Source organism: Phaenicophaeus curvirostris, chromosome 1, assembly GCF_032191515.1.
Source record: "Phaenicophaeus curvirostris isolate KB17595 chromosome 1, BPBGC_Pcur_1.0, whole genome shotgun sequence".
NCBI lineage: Eukaryota > Metazoa > Chordata > Aves > Cuculiformes > Cuculidae > Phaenicophaeus > Phaenicophaeus curvirostris.
This window is the reverse complement of record NC_091392.1, coordinates 163,749,761-163,768,808: the sequence shown is the minus strand read 5'-3', so window position 1 is coordinate 163,768,808 and position 19,048 is coordinate 163,749,761. Positions and strand designations below refer to the sequence as shown.

Below are 19,048 nucleotides of genomic sequence, written 5' to 3'. Positions count from 1 at the left end.
ACACACTTGTCTTGATTCTGTAGAATGTTAAAACCCAGTTAGAATAAAAAAAGTATTTCTATATGAATATACAAACCAATCGACACTCCTGCTTCTGAGTAATGCAATAAATTAATATATTTTCAGGATAAAAGAACTTGACAGGTATTTGAGATTATTTTCCTATTCTTTTGTTTGTGCAGCTCTTCTTGAGTATTAAACTGTTTTATAAAAAATCTGCACCAATCCATGGTTAATAAAGCTAATGCTTAGGCAAACTGCAGAAAAGTTAAATTGTTAATATTTAGGAAAAAATGGGAATGTTCAGGTCAATGAGACTGTTTCCTGTTGTTAACAAGTCTGTAGATATCATAAGCATTTTGTGTTGCAGTTGTTTTCCCCTCTGGATTTTTAATTTCTGGATATGTGCTTTAAAAATAAGATACAAAACAATCTCTAAGCAGAATATGAATTTGTTATTTTTGCTTGTTATTTCTTTCATGAAACTGCTGGCTAAATGCATACATGTCCTATAAATCCTGCCAGAAGAAGAACAAAACTAACATTAAGTAGAAACATATTAGCCTAAATTTCGTCTCCGTTAAAGCAGATCAATATTTTACCATTAACTTCAGTTATGTGGGGATTTGACAGAAGTAGCAGAATGTCATTAATATTGCTAAGATGCTACCTGTTTTGGTCATTTCATAGTATAAATTAAATTGGCTTAGCTCTTAGGTTTTCAACAGAATCACTCCGTAACAATGGATTGAAATGGTGATACATACTCTGTGGTATTACCCTACATTTCACCACCTCTTTATTTTGAGTTTGCTTAAATGTAATAATATAGATAATTATAGTGATTCCTTAACCGGAAAACAAGCAATTGAAAATTCTGAGGCAAAGTTTTTAAGCTGAAAGAGTGGCGATTTAGATCAGATTTAGGAAGAAATGTTTTACTCTGAGAGTGGTGTGGCACTGGGACAAGGTTGCCCAGACAAGTCAAGGATGCCCCATCCCTGGAGGTGTTCGAGGCCAGGCTGGATGAGGTTTTGAGTAACCTAACCCAGTGGAAGATGTCCCTGCTCATTGCAGGAGGGTGGAACTGGATGATCTTCAAGGTCCCTTCCAATCCAAACCATTTCATAATTCTATGAAGTTGAATTCAAGGTCAGGTTGGATGGGTGTTTGAGAAATCTGATCTAGTTTAAGATGTCCCTGCTCACAGCAGGAAGGTTGAACTAGATGACCTTCCTGGTCTCTTCCAATCCAAAGCACTCTATGATTCAATGAAATAATAATCACAGCCAGGAATAAGTACAGATGAATAGTTTCAAAATTATCACGTACTTGTTTTAGTGTTTTCTGGTTATGGAGTAATGTGTTGTATTTGTTGTTTATAAAATAGTTACTATATACCTGTGCAAGTCATATCATGGTCTGATGTTGAATTCAGCAGCGCATAATATGATCAGAAAAAATGAGGAGATATGAATGCTCCAAAAAGAATGAAATTCAATATCCTGTGGATAATCTGTAACATTAGGAATGCAGTAAGCAAAATCAGTCAACCTCGTGGTAGAGGGGAGGTTCATCTTGTCTAAGAGATATGAGTCATGCCGTTCATTTGAATAGAATTTGGTAGCAGAGTAAACATTCATGAACTAGACCGTGTCCCTTTTTATTCTCTTGCTGCTGGTTTCAAGTGTTTTCAGCGTATCTTGCTTTTAGTTGTGCTTTTGGTGGAAAAGCAGCTAGACTCTCTGGCTCGTTTCAAGCAGAACAATGTCATATATATATTTGCAGAAGCAAGGAGTCTATTGTGCTCAAGTCCTTTAAAAAGAAGAAGAAAAATCTTCCTCCTTTTTTTTTTTTTTTTTCTGAAGCTATTCAGGTTTGGTTCCATCTATTCCAATCTGTCACTGCAGCTGTCAGTGTGATGCCTTTTCTTCAAAGCACAGAGACAGCTCAGCAGAAAGTACTGCTCCTAGTCGAGGGCAGGAAAAAGGTCTGCACAGACAGCAGTAGTTATGAGGTTGACAGCCCACGTGGTACATCACCAGAATAATGTAATAATGTGTAGATAAGGAAAAGGGCAGAAAGGAAAGCACACGAGGAATGGGGGAAACAGGATCACTCAGTTCACTCAGTAAAATTCTGTCTTTTGATGATTGGTTTGGATTAATTCTGTATGTTCAGAATTGTGAATACGTTCACAAAGGTCTTTTCCCATCTTCAAGATCTGATTGCAAAGTCTGGTAGCCCTCTGTGTGTTACCTGACTTAAGAAGGAGCTCTCTCTTTCATGAACTAATTACTGATTTGAGTCCATCCTGCAAGTCAGGCGTATGAAATTTTAAAACTTGTTACATATAGATTATAAAGTTCTTACCAAACATCATCTCTCTTAAAACTTTGACCAAATTAAATCAGTTCTGTTATAGTTGTTTTATACCTGGGAAAAACTTGGTCAAGAGTAATTAAATGTCCTCTTTAAGACTGCAGAAGAAGTCAAAGGGCAGAGCTAGGAAGAAAATAATTATTTTTTTCTTCCAGAAAGCTATTTCTTCTCGTCCGGTCTCAAACTTAGATATGTTATATGTGTGGGTACCGAGAGTGTGACAAATAAGAGGCAGTGCTGTTTGAAAGACACAACAGGCAGACATTCTCCAGAGATTCTAGAAATTTTTTGCATGCTTTTTTTAATTTACGCACAATTGGAAGTATTCTTGATGAGCTGATGAACTGCTATCATAGATTTATCAGTGTTCCCTGTAAAAAGTGCGCAAATATCTGTGCATCTTTTTTTGAGAATTTGGTGAATCAGTGCATATGATGTGTTTTTAAGTCAGAACAGATACAGACACATCATCCCAGACAGTAAGATTCTTCTGACTCCTTGTTGCTACTGATCTTTTGACATATCCCTTGAGTAACTTCACTTTGATTACAGGACAGTCATTGTGTACACCACGACTAGCACTATATTTAGGGCTCTTTTCAGTGATTGCAAACTGTCTTCTCAACTCCACATGATTAAAACCTCCTACTTTTCTTTAAAGCATGAGCAAGAAACATGAGCACACAGCTAATAATCAGCTCCACTTCCTGCATTTAAATACAATGTTATAGCTCAGGATATTAGTATTCTTCAAATCGCCATGGTAGAGAGACTGAAGAAAAATGTTTCTATTAAATCAGTTTTCCCAGTTTAAAAAAAACCAAAAACGTGATTCACCACACCAGCTTGCTGTCCCACACATGCACGCACACATGCACAGATAGGAAGAGGATGAACAAAAAGGGAAAATGCACTGATTATATTATTTGTGAGTGAATGTTTATAGTCATTGTATCCATCTGAAACTACTGCTCTGTGAATTTTCTCATGCCCATCTGTCTGATCAAGACAAATACCTCAGTAACAGAAAATTGCCAGTTTGATGAATAAAGTTCAATTCTTCCAATCCATAAAGATTAGAGTAAGCACTATGTTAAAATGAACTTGAAAACCAATTATTTACTGGCTCTGTAAGAAGACCAGACAGTGAAGGATCACACTATTCAAAGGAGAAGCAAAAATGCTCAGACTGTTGCTGTGGAAGGGGTGACAGACCAAGTAAGAACCTGCAGGTCAGGAATAGGTAGCAAGCTAACAAGTGGAAACATCCAGGTAGGTGCCTCTGGGAAGCTTTGTCAAGGGAGATGATTACAAAGAGGCAGATCAATTTGCAAAGGGTAAAATGTGCCTTGCCACCTGACAGCTTTGTGTGATGAGATGACTTGCTCTGTGGATGACAGGAGATCAGTAGATGTCTTTTGCCTTAATTCTAGCAAGACTTTCAGCACAAATTCTCAGTCTTGTAGCCAAGCAAGAGAGAAAGTGAATGGATGGATGGAACAGAAGATGAGTGGGATGCTGGCTGGACCACCAGACTCAAAGGGTAGTGGTCAGCAATTCAAAGTCCAGTAACTGGTGGCAAGCTAATTGAGGTGTTTCTATACAGTTGATACTGGTGCTAATATTTAACGTCTTTATTAATAACCAGAATGATTAGATAGAGTGTAATGTTAGCAAGATTTTATATAGCATCAGACTGGCCAGAACAGAGGATACATTAGGCATTTGCCATTCAGAGAGATCTCAGTAGGCAGGAGAAATGGGCTGAGAGGAACCTCATGAAGTTCAGGGACAGCAGGCAGGAGGAGTTCCTGCACTTGGACAGAATGAAAGATGAAGCAGTTCCAGCTGTCTACAGTCCAGCTAAGAAACAGCTTTCCAAAGCAGAGAGCAAATTGCATGTGAGTCAAACACGCCTTTCAAATGGTGAAGGCTGATAGCAAACCAGGCTGCACTAATAACAGCCAAGGCAGCAATTTGAGGGATATATGCTCATCCCCTGTGGGACTGCCCCACGATTACTGTGTCCAGTTCCCCAGTTCTAGGTTCCTCAGTATCCAAAGTGTGTTGGGTGGAGGATAACCAAGATAGTCATGCACACAACAGTGACTGTGTCTGGTGCACAGAACATACGAGAAAAGCATGGGAGAGCTCAGTTTGTCCAGTCTGGATAGGCAGAGGCTACAAGAAGACTCTAAGTGTTCTCTTCAACCATCTAAGGGATGGTTATAGAGGAGACAAAGACAAACTCTTTTCAAAGAAGCACAGAAGTGTGAAGAAATAAGCACAAATAACATTAAAGGAAATTCTGATTAGATATAAGAAAAAAACTCTTCTCAGTGAGAGTGGTATAGCACTGAAGCAGGGATCCATCAAGGTTTTGAAAGTCCTTCTGAAAGCAATAACAACTGACAGTGTGAAGGATGTCAGGTACAGGAGTAACTGAGTTTTCAAAAGAAATTTCAGGTCCTATAAATATTATTTCTTATAGTGTTCCCATAATTACTAGCTTCTGATTGAGAAATCTCCTTAGCTTTAATTCAGGAAAATTTGATATGGAGATAAAGCTTTGTTCCTCAGTGAGGTAGAAACAATTGATGATACTATTGGGATGTTTCAGAAAATTATTTTTTGAAGATGTTTGTTGTTTTAATAGATGTTTTTTAAAGTAGTGGAATTATACTTCCATTCTGAAGACTGCAAACTTTGTTTGTATTTGGTACTACACCTTCTCACAATATATAAAAATAATAACAAAAAAAAAGAGGCAAAATTTTGTATAGACAACAGAATATTGAAAAAAAAAAACTTCTTCCTGTAGAAAAGGTAGCAGCCTTTAAGTGTATGAAGGTAGATATTGTTGTAAGTATGAACTATGATTCTGAAAAGGAATCCCTATGTTTAGCTGTCAGTGATAACACAGTTATAAATAATTGCATACGCCTAAAGCTAAAAATACTATAATCATATGGCCTTGAGTTTTCATCTATCACTTCAAAATGTCCAGTGTTATGGCGCACAGTGGGAATAAATGGGTGTGGGTGTATTATGTCTTGTCATATACTAAGAATTTTAATATTAAGCTATTGCTTACTATGATAACTGATACATGCTATGAAATATATACACATTGAGTTATAAGCATTTAATTTTTAGTTTTTATTCATGAGCTGCACACTTGTTTAGAAATAATATCTATTGTGCAGTAACATATAATTTCTTTGAACACAGATTTATCTTTCAATACCTGCAGCAAAACTGGAAAGGAAAGGTGATAACCTCAAAATATTTGAAATGTTGCACTGTTGTTACATTCTTAATTTGGGTTATGTTACTTAGGTTTTGAAATCCTGCAGTGAATATTTGACAATAGAACTATGACCTGTGTTTTCATTAGTGCTGTAATCATGCCTACCATGCGCGAAGAGACCCTACAGTCTACACAAGTTTAAAATACAGACAGCTGTTCATTGTTGAATATATAATATAAATAGAAGTAATGAGATACCATGCACAATATTAGTATGTTTATCAGCCTGATACAATGCCTGAGTAGACTTTGCTGACTGAGCAAGTGTTAGTCCGACACAACAGGGCTGCATCCCATCACTTTTTGTATTGCACTGGATGCATGTTGGTCCTTCTTCTTCTGGGTCCTTGAGCTATTAACCATCTCATCTCAGCAGCCCTACATCTGCCTTAAATTGTACTTATGGTGCATGGCTCCACGCTACATTTTTCACAGCTCTGTTCTTTTCTTCATAATCTGAGCCAAGATTATGCAGCTGGGTTGAGTCAGAGCTCGACCTTGGGTCACCACTGCTCAGTCCTGGAGTGGGAAGGGAAAGAGGTTAGGGCATTCCAGGTGGCTGGAAACTAGCCTGAATATGGGTTTCATCAATAAGTTAAAGATCACGTTGGACAGCTTTATAGATTCACAAAACTTTTTAAACTGAGTCTATGTTTCAAACTGAAGATTAGCTGAGTACATATGAACCATGCAGAATATATAGTTTTGACATAAATATCACAGCGTATGTGCACATACGTGTTTATATACCTATATAATACCAATAAGTAGTATAACCTCTACAAAGATAAGTTGATCATCTTGGTTTTGGTGTGACAGAAAAAGTGGACTTTTAAGGTAAGGGAAGCTGAAACCCTCACCTCCAAGGTCCCCTGACTGTAAGCTGAATACATCATGTTTCTTATAATCCTACTCAAAAATGACTGACTAGCTTTTATATAGTCAAGATGTGATCCAAGGCCTAAAGAAGCTGAAAATAAAGACCACAGTGAGCTGTGGTTTGGAGGCTGAGAATCAGTTTCTTTCATCCTTAAGTGATTGAACAGTACTCAAATTTATGTACTGTTATACAACATGAATTCAATGGGAAGACAGGCTTTTAGACTTCTAATTTAAAGTATCATTATTGGCATCTCAATATTAATGAATTTCATATTTTTAATTCTCTTTTCTCTTTTTCTCCCTCTCTCAGGCAAGCCCTGCCCCTATAATTGTCAACACAGACACCTTGGACACAATCCCTTATGTGAGTATTGAGGTTTTTCTTAATATATAGAATTTGTTTCTTTTCCCACAGAAATCCTGTTCAGTATTGCGTAGAAGTTATAAACAAGTCTTGCAATTAATAATATCTTTCACAGTTACATAAGTAATTTTTTTTCTAGAAGAAATAAGGAAGGATAATTGCATTTGGGTGAATTGTAGCATATTATATACAAATAATTCGTTGTTTAGACTTTAACACATAAATTCTAATTTACTAAAACTAGGCTTTCTTCGAAAACTGTGATTTCATGACCTTTCTTCCTTATCTTTACATGTTACATAAAATATGAATAATTCCTTTTAGAGCAGCATGCACCCTCCTAGCTTAACAAGGTACATAGATGCACACTATAATAATAAAATGGTGCAAATTGCTCTTATATTATATATGAATCTATATTCCTGCTGTAGGTGAAAACTGCTCACAAGAAAGAATAGCACAAACTAGATGATGTCATGTTTTCTTATTAATGTATATTTCTTATGATTTACAGAAAAAACAATTTCACTCTAAACCAAATTAATGTTTTTATTAGAGTTTTAAAAATCTGCTTTTCTATATTTTAGATTGTAAAAGAAACTATAATCAAAGATAAAGGACAGAGAGAAAGACAAAGAGAATACATAATAAAGAGACTAACAGGCTGAAATGATCGGAGGCAAGAAAAGCAGTTAGTACCAAGCTAGCCAGGCAGTATCTAATCTTTCTCCTTACAACCTCTTAGTTATCTTTTTAAAGGTCCTAATCAATGTCTCTCATCTGTTGTGTTTTGTCCCCATTTGTTTGTTATGATACCAACACATAAGCCTAATAATTTATCCACCTACACCAACTATATTGCGGAGTTCTGTCTCTTAGAAGACTATTTAGTAGTGGTCATCCTGGCGAGCTTGTTTGGTTTTCGCTATTCATATAGCTTAGAAGTTATTGTGCAGAACACGTGTAAAAATCATAGCCAAGAGCAATTTAGAAGAATGACACTGCTCTAAAGCAGAAGAGAATTAAATCCCTTGTTGGGAATTTCAACCATTGAGAAGGGTGGAAAAGTTAAATAAAATTTCGTTGTTCATTTGCATTCAGCTTTCTTAAAAGGATTCCCATCATTCCTAAGTCTCAATTTTCCTTCTGAACATCAGAACTATCTGCTCTGTTCTCACTTTCAGTAGGTCTAGCTTTTCTTCTATTTTAATGAGAGATTTTACACTTGGTGTTCTCTAAACCTACCGAGAGGGACATTGTGAGCCCCAGTTCTCATTTCTAGGGCTGGACCTGTGCCCAGGATAGTCTGCAGCTACGATGTTAGAATTCCTAAATACAGATGAATTACAGTTGTGAGATGTTCAATCAATATGGTTTATTCCCATAACATTGTCTATCAATACTAATACTTTAATACTAATATTTTTAATAGTGTTTTATATACTGTTTTTACTATAGTTTTTATACTAGTGTTCCTTCCTCCTAAAAATAAAAAAAAAGACAAAAACACAAGCACATTCAAGAGAAATATGGAGAGCAGACTGAAAAGTGCCTGTGGGCTGTTTCAGTCTCCAACACATGATGTGAACCAAATAAATAAGCAGAAAGTGCTTGTTGTAAAAATAGACAGTTCTAAAGTAGTTGCCTTGCTCTTACCCAGTGCGTGGGAAGAGTTATGTCCCTCAGATATGGGACACAGCAGCTTTACAAATAGGCAATTCTTTCTCATCAGGATCTGTATGCTTGAACATTCTCCAAATGACTGACAAACATAGGGATAAATGACCTCTTCCTCCAACCTAATATTTGGGAGAGAGGGCTGGGAGTGCTCTGTTTTCCTTCCTGCCCCCAGCACTACTTCAGTCTAGTTTGGTTTGGCTCCATTTTATTTTCAGCTAAAAGTAGCCGTGATGTAAGTGGGCACAGAGTAGCTGCTCCCCTCTTGTAATTGCAGTGTGCTAAAGCACCTAGAAATGCTGATCTTCAGGGCTAGAGTCATCTTAGATCCTTGCTATTCAGCTCCTGTTGACAAGCCTTCAAGCACGCTTGGAGTCCAGGAAGTCTCCTATGGGAGGGAGAGCCAGAAACAGGACCATGTTTCCTCTGATCATGTTCTTTCCCTCGTATCCTGTTTTTCTCTAGTCTTTTTTGGTGAATACAAATAATCTTACTTTTCTCTGAAATTACTAGGCACAACTGATCGTCTGATAGATCCTTAAATAAGGTCAGGCTATTTTTAGTGTTGTTACATACCAGATGGAGAAATCTCATTATTTCATTTAGCTGTTGGCTGAGCGGCACAAGAAACTTGTCTCATTGTTCTGTGTTACACAATGTACCTGCAATGCATTTTCATTTCAATAACAGCTCTGCTCATCCTTCCTGCCATCCTCTTCCAAAAATTTTCAGAGGGATTAGACCTCATAGCAATGATTTGCATTCACAAAGCATTTTCAAATGTGATGTCTCCACTATTCATCATAGAGAAATTTCCTTTTTACAGTTGGTATACAACTGGTAGACTGCTTGATTTGTCTCATTAACATTCTAATGATTTAAATTCATGTAATTAAACCTTTTGGTTCTGTTGACATTCTTCGAACCTTTCAACACTTTTTTTTAGAAAAAGAATCATCCTCTGAGGGGCTATTTTTCATCAGTATACTTTTCTAAAATGAGATAAAAGAAAGGTCTTATTCTGTTATACTGTATGTTCTTCCTTATAATTTGGGCCTGCAGCAAGTAACGAAGGAAACAGTTAATTACCTTTGTTTCTAGGATCAGTAGCTGGAAAACTTTGGCTTGCCAGGCTTTGGTCGTGGGAATAAATTTGATAGGAAGCTTCAATGATACAAAAGTTTATTCCGTGGCATTTTATACATAATTAAACATTTGAGGGAGTTTGTTTGTTCGCTGTTCTTTGCCTGTAATTCAGATCTTTTTGTATATTGCGAAGCATTAATTTAATAACATATGAATCATTTCAATTTCTCTGCTGCACAGAATAAGCCTTATTTATGTCTTCTTTCTTTCCCAAAATGTTGTGTAGTTAAGTTAGCTATAAGTCTTGCTTTGCTGCATCACTTTCAGACATTGACATAAAATTTCTATTTATTTTAGTATGGAATTTCGTTTTCCTTTTGTGTTAACTAAATATTAATATAAGTTCACTCACATACTGTTGTTCCCTTCTAGCCCCTGCTCCCATCATAGTGATACTCTCCTTTCAGTCCCAATGAATTCCTTGTATTTCTTCATTCTTCCATCGTCCTTCCAAATTATTATTATTATCAGTAGTAGTAGTGTTTATTTTCATTGCACTACTTGTTTGCTTTCTAATTCTGCCACCTATGTTGAGTTCTGTGCAGACACACTCAACTTGTTTCCTAAAGAGAGGATTTTCATCCTACTTATGATAAGTTTTCATGAACTGTGATCAAATATTTGGGTTGTTTTACATATGCCTGAGCAGTACCATGCAGGTGGCTGTTCAGCTAGATAGGTGCATCCCTGCTCAGGGACCCTGGGAACTCAGACCCTTTTGGAATGTAGTGGTTGTTCTGTGACACAGAATAATAGAATCATTAAGGTTGGAAAAGACCTCTAAGCTCATCAAGTCCAACCATCATCCCAACACCACCGCACCTACTAAACCGTGTCCTAAAATGCCACATCTACACTTTTTTTGGAACACCTCCAGAGATGGGGACTTCACCTCTTCCCTGGGCAGCCTGTTCCAGTGCATTACTACTCTTTCAGTAAAGGAATTTTCCCTAATATATCTCCTGCTCAGGCAATTGTGGGACCATGGTGGTGACAACCTGGGGAGGTTAGGAAAATTTTTAGCTTTCTCTGTCATCATAGCCAGCCAATGCACCTGGATTTAGCACATTAGAAGGAGATACCCAAAGGCTTAAACAAAGGCCGCAAAGAAAAACAGATTCTTCCTATTCTGACTGTAAAAAGAACGAGGACAAGCTGCCAGTTTCTTAGAGACAGTCAGTACTCTAATGGATTTTATTGAGTAACATGAATGTAGGTGCAGCCTAGACCTAAATACATGAATTGGAGGAACGAGGCAGTGTTATATATTTCTACAATAAAGCATGGGCCATGTGGCATTACATAATGAATATTAAATGTCATATATTATTATGACCGGTGAACAAATTTTTGAAGACAGTTGCAATAGAAGAGTAAAAAGAAATTTTTGTCTAAAAGGGTCGAATCTGAATTTTCAGGAGTTGGGTTTGCTTTATTAATGAGCATATTAAAATATATAAAAATTTTAACATCTAAGTATCTATATTTTCCCATTGATTTGTCTTCAGAATAAAATTGTTGCTTCTTTCTTAATTAGTTTGATCATAGTCTTGAAAGTCAGATTGCACATCTTATTATCTCAAATGACTATTTTATTTTCCAGACTGTTGAACACCATTTTTGTTTTTTTGTTGTTTGTACCCATCTTTCAGTCTGTCAGTTAATGTGGATTACAACTGAAAGGCTAAATTTGGTAGAGCTCTACGATAGTATTTAAAAGCTGTGTTGGCTTTTCTTCTCTGGTTTAGCCCTTGAATTGTATCACAGCACTGTTGTTGGCCCTGGCAATTGCTGCTGTGTTCTGCATGTCATCATTTCTGCAGGGGGATAAGAGATTTTTCTTTTATAATAGCAGTATTGACAAAATAGATTTAAATCATATTTATAAAATATTTTGAGATCATTAATGGAAAAGGTGCTACATAATAGAAGATTAATGAACTAACATAAAGCAACTCCCCTTAAAAATACAAAAAAAAAAGTCTTCATCCTGCCATCTGGTGACTTAAATGGATTTTAGTATGATGGATAACTGAAAAAATATGATGTTGCTGTCTGAAACACAAAGCAAAAGTACAGAAAGGATCTTATGAAACTGATTTATTTTGCTTCTATTTCCCATCCATTTTTTTCCACCTGAAAATCAATTTCTTTCAAACCTTTTATTTTAAAATATACTGGTTTAGGAGCATCTTTACAAAAAGGGCTAAAGTGATTTTTAATTTGGTTTACTGTATTTCTCTTTTAAATTCTGGATGCAATTTTGTATATCTAAGCCTCTTCAAAGACATGATTATTAATTAGGGGAAAAGCAACTACTTAAAGTAAAATAACTTCAAGATCTGGAGCATTATCTTTCATTTTTGTCAGGAGTGAGCACAGGACTTCCTTGGTAAGGAAAAAGATTTCCTTCCTTGTTTTTATGTATTCCTCTCAACTTTACAGAATCACGCAATCATTTAGATTGGAAAAGACCTTCAGGATAATTGAGTCCAATCGTAAACCTAACATTGCAGCTTTATCCACTGCAGATTTTATAGGAGAGATTTTTTGCATTATTTACATTAACTTTTTGAAAATGTTGGCATAGCTGCAGTATGTTCTTACTCTTTTCCTCCAGCAATATAAATAAATCTGAATTACCATCATTTCACTTTAATAAAAATTCAAAATTAACCATTTAAACCCTCCCTCATTTTCCCCCATTTTTAGCCTGGGATTAGTTGATCCATGCTGTAAAACTAACACACTTTCAGCACAGTTTCAAGAAATGTTCTGAAACTGCAAGTTGTGAGTGCTGGCTGGTTTGGAATGTGACTAATTTCTAACAATGAAAACCCATGCTACTTTTAATGCAGTCATGTTGTGAACTAGCCTCAGCGGTAAATTATATTTTAACCAGCGTTTAGGTGACCTAGCTTTCTGCATACAGTAACAAACCCAAATATACCACAGGCAATATCTGGTTTTCTGATCTCTCTCATAATTTTCTGTAGAAGATTGATTTAGTTTGAGGGTAATAGAAAGTAAAGATGCCTACGTGAGATAAATTTCCACTTTGTGGAGATTATTAATAATAAAGAAATGACAACTGAAGTGTATTTTTTTTGTACCTTACATTAACATATTCAATCACTGTCAAGTGATTTGTGCCTGTAAATTGTTCTGAATAGAGATGGCAATGGTTGAGAACTTCAGATTCTTTTAGTCATAAATTATCAGTGCTGAATATGTAATGTTTTATATTAGCCAGGCAGAAAACTTTAATGGATTTTGGCAAGTGTGATTGTTTCTTTCTTTCCACAGCTTAATTAGGCAGTAGTGTGGTCATAACAAAATTAACCTTGTCTAATGTTCAAATTCAGGACTTAGGCTTTGCAAAGGTGATGTAAAGGTGCAAAAGGCTTCCCTGTGAGATGATGGGTCTCTGGCAGGGTTATAGAGGTTTTCCCATCTGCCCTCACTCCTCTGTGCTCGTGTGTGTGTGTGCGCACTTTCAGTGGTCTAAGGGATCCAGACTCCTGTGATGCTCCTAGAAGCACCCAGATAGTCTGTGATTTGGATGACTTCTCCTGCCACTGACTCTCTGCATTCCCTTCTGGGTGTGCAGACAGGCTTTTGTTGTATATGTCCTAACACAACATATTCTAAGTATGGGATGAGGCAGAAAAAAAGTAATCCTAAAAAATACCACATCTGATGAGCAGACTTTTTGGATTGTAGTAATACAGGAATGCCTGTCCAGTGGCCTCGTAGATATCAGAGCATTTGATGGGCAGAGATGTATTATACAGAAATCTACCTATGATGACCACTGAACCAGAATATATTCCAAATCTCTGTTGCAATACCATTTACAGTCTAGGTGTGGAAATCACAGGTTTTATTATGTCAGGAAACCTGTGGAGAACACAGTAAAGATACATAAACTGACAGGTAAGTTATGCTCTAATTTTAAAGTGGTATTGCATCACATTAAACATTTCCAAATTATTGCTGCATTGCATTATTGAATTTTAGTGTATTAAAGGTACTCTTAGAATATTTTTTCTGCTGTAGTTGTTTTTTTTCCAACACTGCTTTCTTGATCTGAGTGAGTTCATTGTACACTGCAAGCCTTTTCTGCTTGTTTTAAAGAACACTACGTGCCAGCATTATTCTTAAGTTTTGGTTTTGCTTCTTCATTAGTGCTTCAGTAAAGCATCTCTGCTGTCTTATGCAGTAGGTTATAGATAATCTTAAGAGCATAGTCTTTTTAGGGGAGCAGGGGGGAGAAAAGTATAGAAATTATTTCAAAAGCAACATTCAGATTAACTTTTCAAGGTTTCATCTTTGCATCAGAACTTAAATTGAAGGTGAGTGAAAGTCTTTTTTTCCCTCTCTCCTCAGTTTTATAGAATCATAGAATGGTTTGAGTTGGAAGAGAAAATAAAGATCATCCAGTTCCAACCCCCCTGCCATAGGCAGGGACACCTTCCACTGGATCAGGCTGCTCAAAGCTTCATCCAACCTGGCCTTGAACACCTCCAGTGATGGGGCACCCCCAGGTTCTCTGGGCAACTTATGCCAGTGCCTCACAACCCTCACAGGAAAATATTTCTTCCTAATATCTAACCTAAATCTTCCCTCCTTCAGCATAAAACCATTACCTCTCATCCTATCCCCTGACTCCCTGATAAAAAATCCCTCCCTGGCTTTCCTGTAGGCTCCTTTAAGTACTAACAGGCTGCTACAAGGTCTCCTCGGTGCCCTCTCTTCCCTAAGCTAAACAAGCCCAACTCCCTCTTATGATAAAGAAATTTTTATGAAAAATGGAAATTTCTCTCAAACTGATGCAAATCAGTTTTTCCTGACAGGAAAGCTGAGAAGCACGCAGAACATTTGCTGAATTTTGGCTAGGCTTAGATTGTGACTGGTGATGGTCAGTTGTGCTGTATCAGCTGCTCCTCTGTGAACAATAGTTAACATCAATTTTCTTTCCCTGAGCTTGTGAGGAAGAGCAGAAAACCACTTTGATTTCCTTTCAGCCATCCAGATTGTCCTTTTTTTTTTTTTTGTCTGCAGCAAATTTAATTGAGCATGAGGGAGCTGTTCTGCTATGCTTTTAGTTGTAGAGTGCAGGGGACTGTGGCTCCCTGCCCATATGTACATTAAAGTCTTCCAAGATTTTAAGAGAAATAGTGAACATTTCTGCTGATATAAAAATACTTGTAAAGCAAGTGATTCATGTAAAAAATCTTGTCCTGTGGAACACATAAATGTTTCTTTATAAACATACTTACACTTTATTTATGTGAAGATTCCTTATTACTCATTTTCTTTATTTATGCAAATGCTTTCTTTACGTGCTCAGGTCTGCTCCCTCCTGTGAGTGTAAGCAACATCCACAGGTTAATAAATGTAACATCAGTTGCACTAACATAAGCCTAGTGACACCAATGAGATTGAAGCAGTGTTACTAAGAGTACAGTTTAGCCTTCAGCAGTCATGCTAGAGTTTGCACATGAGAAGAAAACACCCCAAGAGAATTCATTGACTTTGGTTTGTTCATAGGCAATGGATTTAGGGAATACAAAAGGGAGTATTGACTCTCAACAGTAAATAAAAGTCCTGGAAGACAACTTTAGGCACAAAAGTGAGTCAGAATATATCTTATCCTTTAACAAATTGCAAGAGATTATATTATGCTAGTTGTATATTTATTTATTGAGGAAATGGGGCATGCCCATTATGTATATTGTATATATTTCATTACATGATTGCTACATAAACATGTCATGGATATAAAAAATGAAGTAAATTATTGTTCTTTCCTCGTCTAAGATATTGCCAGTTAGTATACTGTTGATTTCTCCCTAAAAATGAGAGAAAAATTCATCTTAAGTGTTTAAATGAATCAAACTTAAACATCAGTTTATGTCTTAATTTTGTCTTTTAAATATTCTAACTAGTTATCAACTTTTAAAATTAAATTATCCAAATTGCAGAATTAAAAGTTATGAAAATAACCTTGCAAGTCCCAAATCACAAGTACTTCATAAATCTTTGTTGATGAAATAAGGTCAATCAAGCAACAACAATTTTACATTTTTATGTGCCTTGTGCATAGAATGAAATATTACATAGGAAAATAATTTCTAGAAATGGATGAACTGTTCAGACTGTTGAAAAGCATGATGGATTTTCTTTTAAAGATGAAATGGAACATAGGTATAGGAATCTGACAAACTGAAGGTTTGCAATAACTCATATGTTAGGGTGTTAGGAGTGGCAAAAGCACAGAAGAAAATGAAAGGCAGAGTGACTGCAAACTTTTGAAGCCATATAGTAAATTACATGAATTGCACAAGAAAGAACATAGTTTTGTTGAATGACTGAATTCAGTTCTCTAGGATGCACCATTTCAAATTTCTGCACTGATGTATGTTCTAAATTTAAGATAGAGAAATATAAGAAATTTTACAAAATTGGCTTTTTAGGATGCAAATCCTAAAGGTTGAAAGTGTCTCTAGTCTGTGGGCAGACACACATTCCTCAAATGGCAATTCCATCCAATGACTAAGACACATGGCAAAAATCATCCCCTCTTGAATCTTCTTTCCAATGGCTGTAAAAAAAGTCTTAGATTGCCTAGCTTAGCTTTCTTAGATTAGCTGTTAGATAGCTAATGTAAAGCATGTGAATTTATCTTAGTCTGAGAGAAGGCTTTAAGCAAAAAGACCCGAAATTGGTATTCTTTTGTTGATACTATTTTGTAGAACTTGGAAGTGCTAGCCTAAACAGAATTCATGCATGAATGCCATTTCTTTTCCATTTACTGTGAACCCCATTTGAAATCATGATCTCTGCTTTGATCTGCTTCATGGATTATGCTTATGAAACTGTAAGTTTTTTTGATTAGTTTGCATTTGATATATCAAGTGCTTTCACTTACAAATATATGGGCAATTTTCTTCTGTAGTGGACTTCAGGAGAGCAGATTTGGCCTTTTCAGGTTTCTTCTTGTTAGAGTACAATGGGATAAAGCCCTGGAGGAAAATGAGGTCCAAGAAACCAGAAGGAAATCCCCTACTTGGACAAGATTTTGAAACTATGTTTAGGCAGGTGAAGCAGATCATGTTAAAGTTTATGTGAAAAAAATGAGAAGTCAGAAAGCCAATCATGAATAATTGTTTAATTCCGTAAGTATGGGCACACAACTCTGTGCCAGTCTAAGAGAACAGATGTAGAGGTAGTAAGAAAGAAGAAACAAGTAAAAGACATTAAAAGAATGAAAATCAGAGAAGCAGCGGATGCTGAGGTAGGGACATGAGAAAATTAGATGTAAGGGATGATGATTCACAGTACAGTGGATGCACTATCCATTGTTCAGAGAAAACGTGATTTTTCTCTGAACAAGATTTGAAAAATGAAGTAGAGAAAGGTAAAATTAAAGATCTAGGAATCAACCAGAGAAGAGTAATAACATTTACTTGCCAAATAGGTATTGTCTTCAAGAGAATGGAAACAAAAAAATTCAGGGTAACAGCGAGGGAGGGAAAAAGAGAAGAAAGAATGACTATTGTACATCAACACTGAAGAAGAAGGCTGACAAAAAATTAAGACCTGGATAAAGATGTAGGAGACATCTAAGAAGAAAAGAATGAGTTAAAAAAACCACCCTTTTTGAGCATGGTGCAAACTGATCATGACTGTGTTGTAGATCTTTACAGGTGCTAACCAAGAGCTGAACGTGGCTTCTTGGAGCTCTGCTAATTGTGTGTTGAGGGTGGTATCTTCCCTAAAGGATGTACAATGACTAGTGATCAAGTACCCTTTAGGCATCTGTGGAAAGATCACAAATAAGCTGCACATGTGTTGTAAGACTCATTCCTGATTAAGTTTAAATTTCTTTCTAAACCATACGATCTTTCACTCTTTGTTCTTGACAGCAGAAAAGTCATATTATCACATGAAAGTTTTAGTTTACAGTAAATCTTCATTCAAAAAACTTATGTTACCCTTGTTTCCTAAATGAAATGTGGGCAAAAAGAGGGAAGTAGGTTTTGTTATGTACAGTGATTAAAAATTGATGTGGGTTGTCCTGTACAAAAAGCCCATAAAATGCATTCGCTCACTTAAATAAAGAAGAGTAGCGTGAAAAACTTTGTGGTAGCCTCTTCAGGACAGTTTGAAAGCACAAAATCATCATATCTGAAATAAAAGAATACAGACAACTTTTCTTCTGTATGCTTATATGCAGTGAGAAAGGAAACTTCTAATGCTCTTGGAAAACAATATCTAAAGGACATCATCAGGTTTCCTTTGACAATTAATGAAGAAATAACCAAAATCTGGAGATGGCAAAGGGCTAAGTAAGGATCACACTTTGGTTTCACTGATAAAATAGAAATCACGAAGGGCTATTTAAATCTTATAGTCATTTAACTACCCAAATTATGACTTTGATGTTTCTGAAAGGTAAAATGGGATGTCTTAATTATGAGCCAGATCGGATATATTTTAAAGGATAAATATATCCTAGGCTTACTTGTGAAACAAGAACTTGGTAATCTTGTATTGTGGTAAGGTTTGGGTGGTTAGGCAATTGGTGAAACAATACAACCAAAAGAATAAAATCTGCATCTTAAGTGAAAATCAGTGGCAGGGTAGTTATCTTCCTATGCATATGACAACAAAATCAGAAGAAGCAGTCTTCTTTTTTGAAGACAGCTGAAAAGCAATATCCAATTAAATATAATTAAAATGGATTTTGTTTGTAATAAAAGTCTACAGATGCTGCAATTTTCAGGCAAAACAATCTCCTCTTGAAAATAACAAACAGCAGTAATGACAAACTTTATTAGAAATAATAGGTGCAGTGGTTTCAAAATATTGCAGTTGTATAAGTTGTAAGTGTTTTGATGCTGCTGTTGCCACTATTGTAATACAGTTCTTATCATTGAAATTCATATGATGATGACATGTCTGTCTTATTGAGTGGGTAGATGCTGTTTTAGGTGTGTAAAAGTATGGCAAGAAAGAATTAGGCAATTCTTATTTTTTTGAGTGTAAGCAGGTCTATCAAATCAAGTAATTACAAAAGTATAAAAGGTATCAAATTATTATTATGAGAAAAAACATATCTATTAAAGTCTAAACAAAGTGACAGAGTATGTGAAAGTGAAAAACCCAACAGTAATTTGTTGTCATGGATTTGGGAAATCTGTCAGAAACTGTAGAACTGATTTTCATGAAGGGAATACTTTAGCTGTTTGTGTCATCCTTAAACTGCACTAAATGAGAGA

The 19,048-nt window shown here is 36.0% G+C and overlaps 1 protein-coding gene across 31 annotated transcripts in view; it reads left to right on the top strand.

Annotated features, from left to right (window-relative positions):
• The window catches only part of DLG2 (discs large MAGUK scaffold protein 2), a 1,047,701-nt gene that overhangs the window by 630,555 nt on the left and 398,098 nt on the right, over nucleotides 1-19,048 (top strand). For all 31 annotated transcript variants that reach the window (XM_069879637.1, XM_069879628.1, XM_069879594.1 and 28 more), the window contains one exon: nucleotides 6,885-6,938. In XM_069879637.1, coding sequence (XP_069735738.1) covers nucleotides 6,885-6,938 — 54 coding nt within the window. The remainder of the gene's footprint in view (nucleotides 1-6,884; nucleotides 6,939-19,048) is intronic.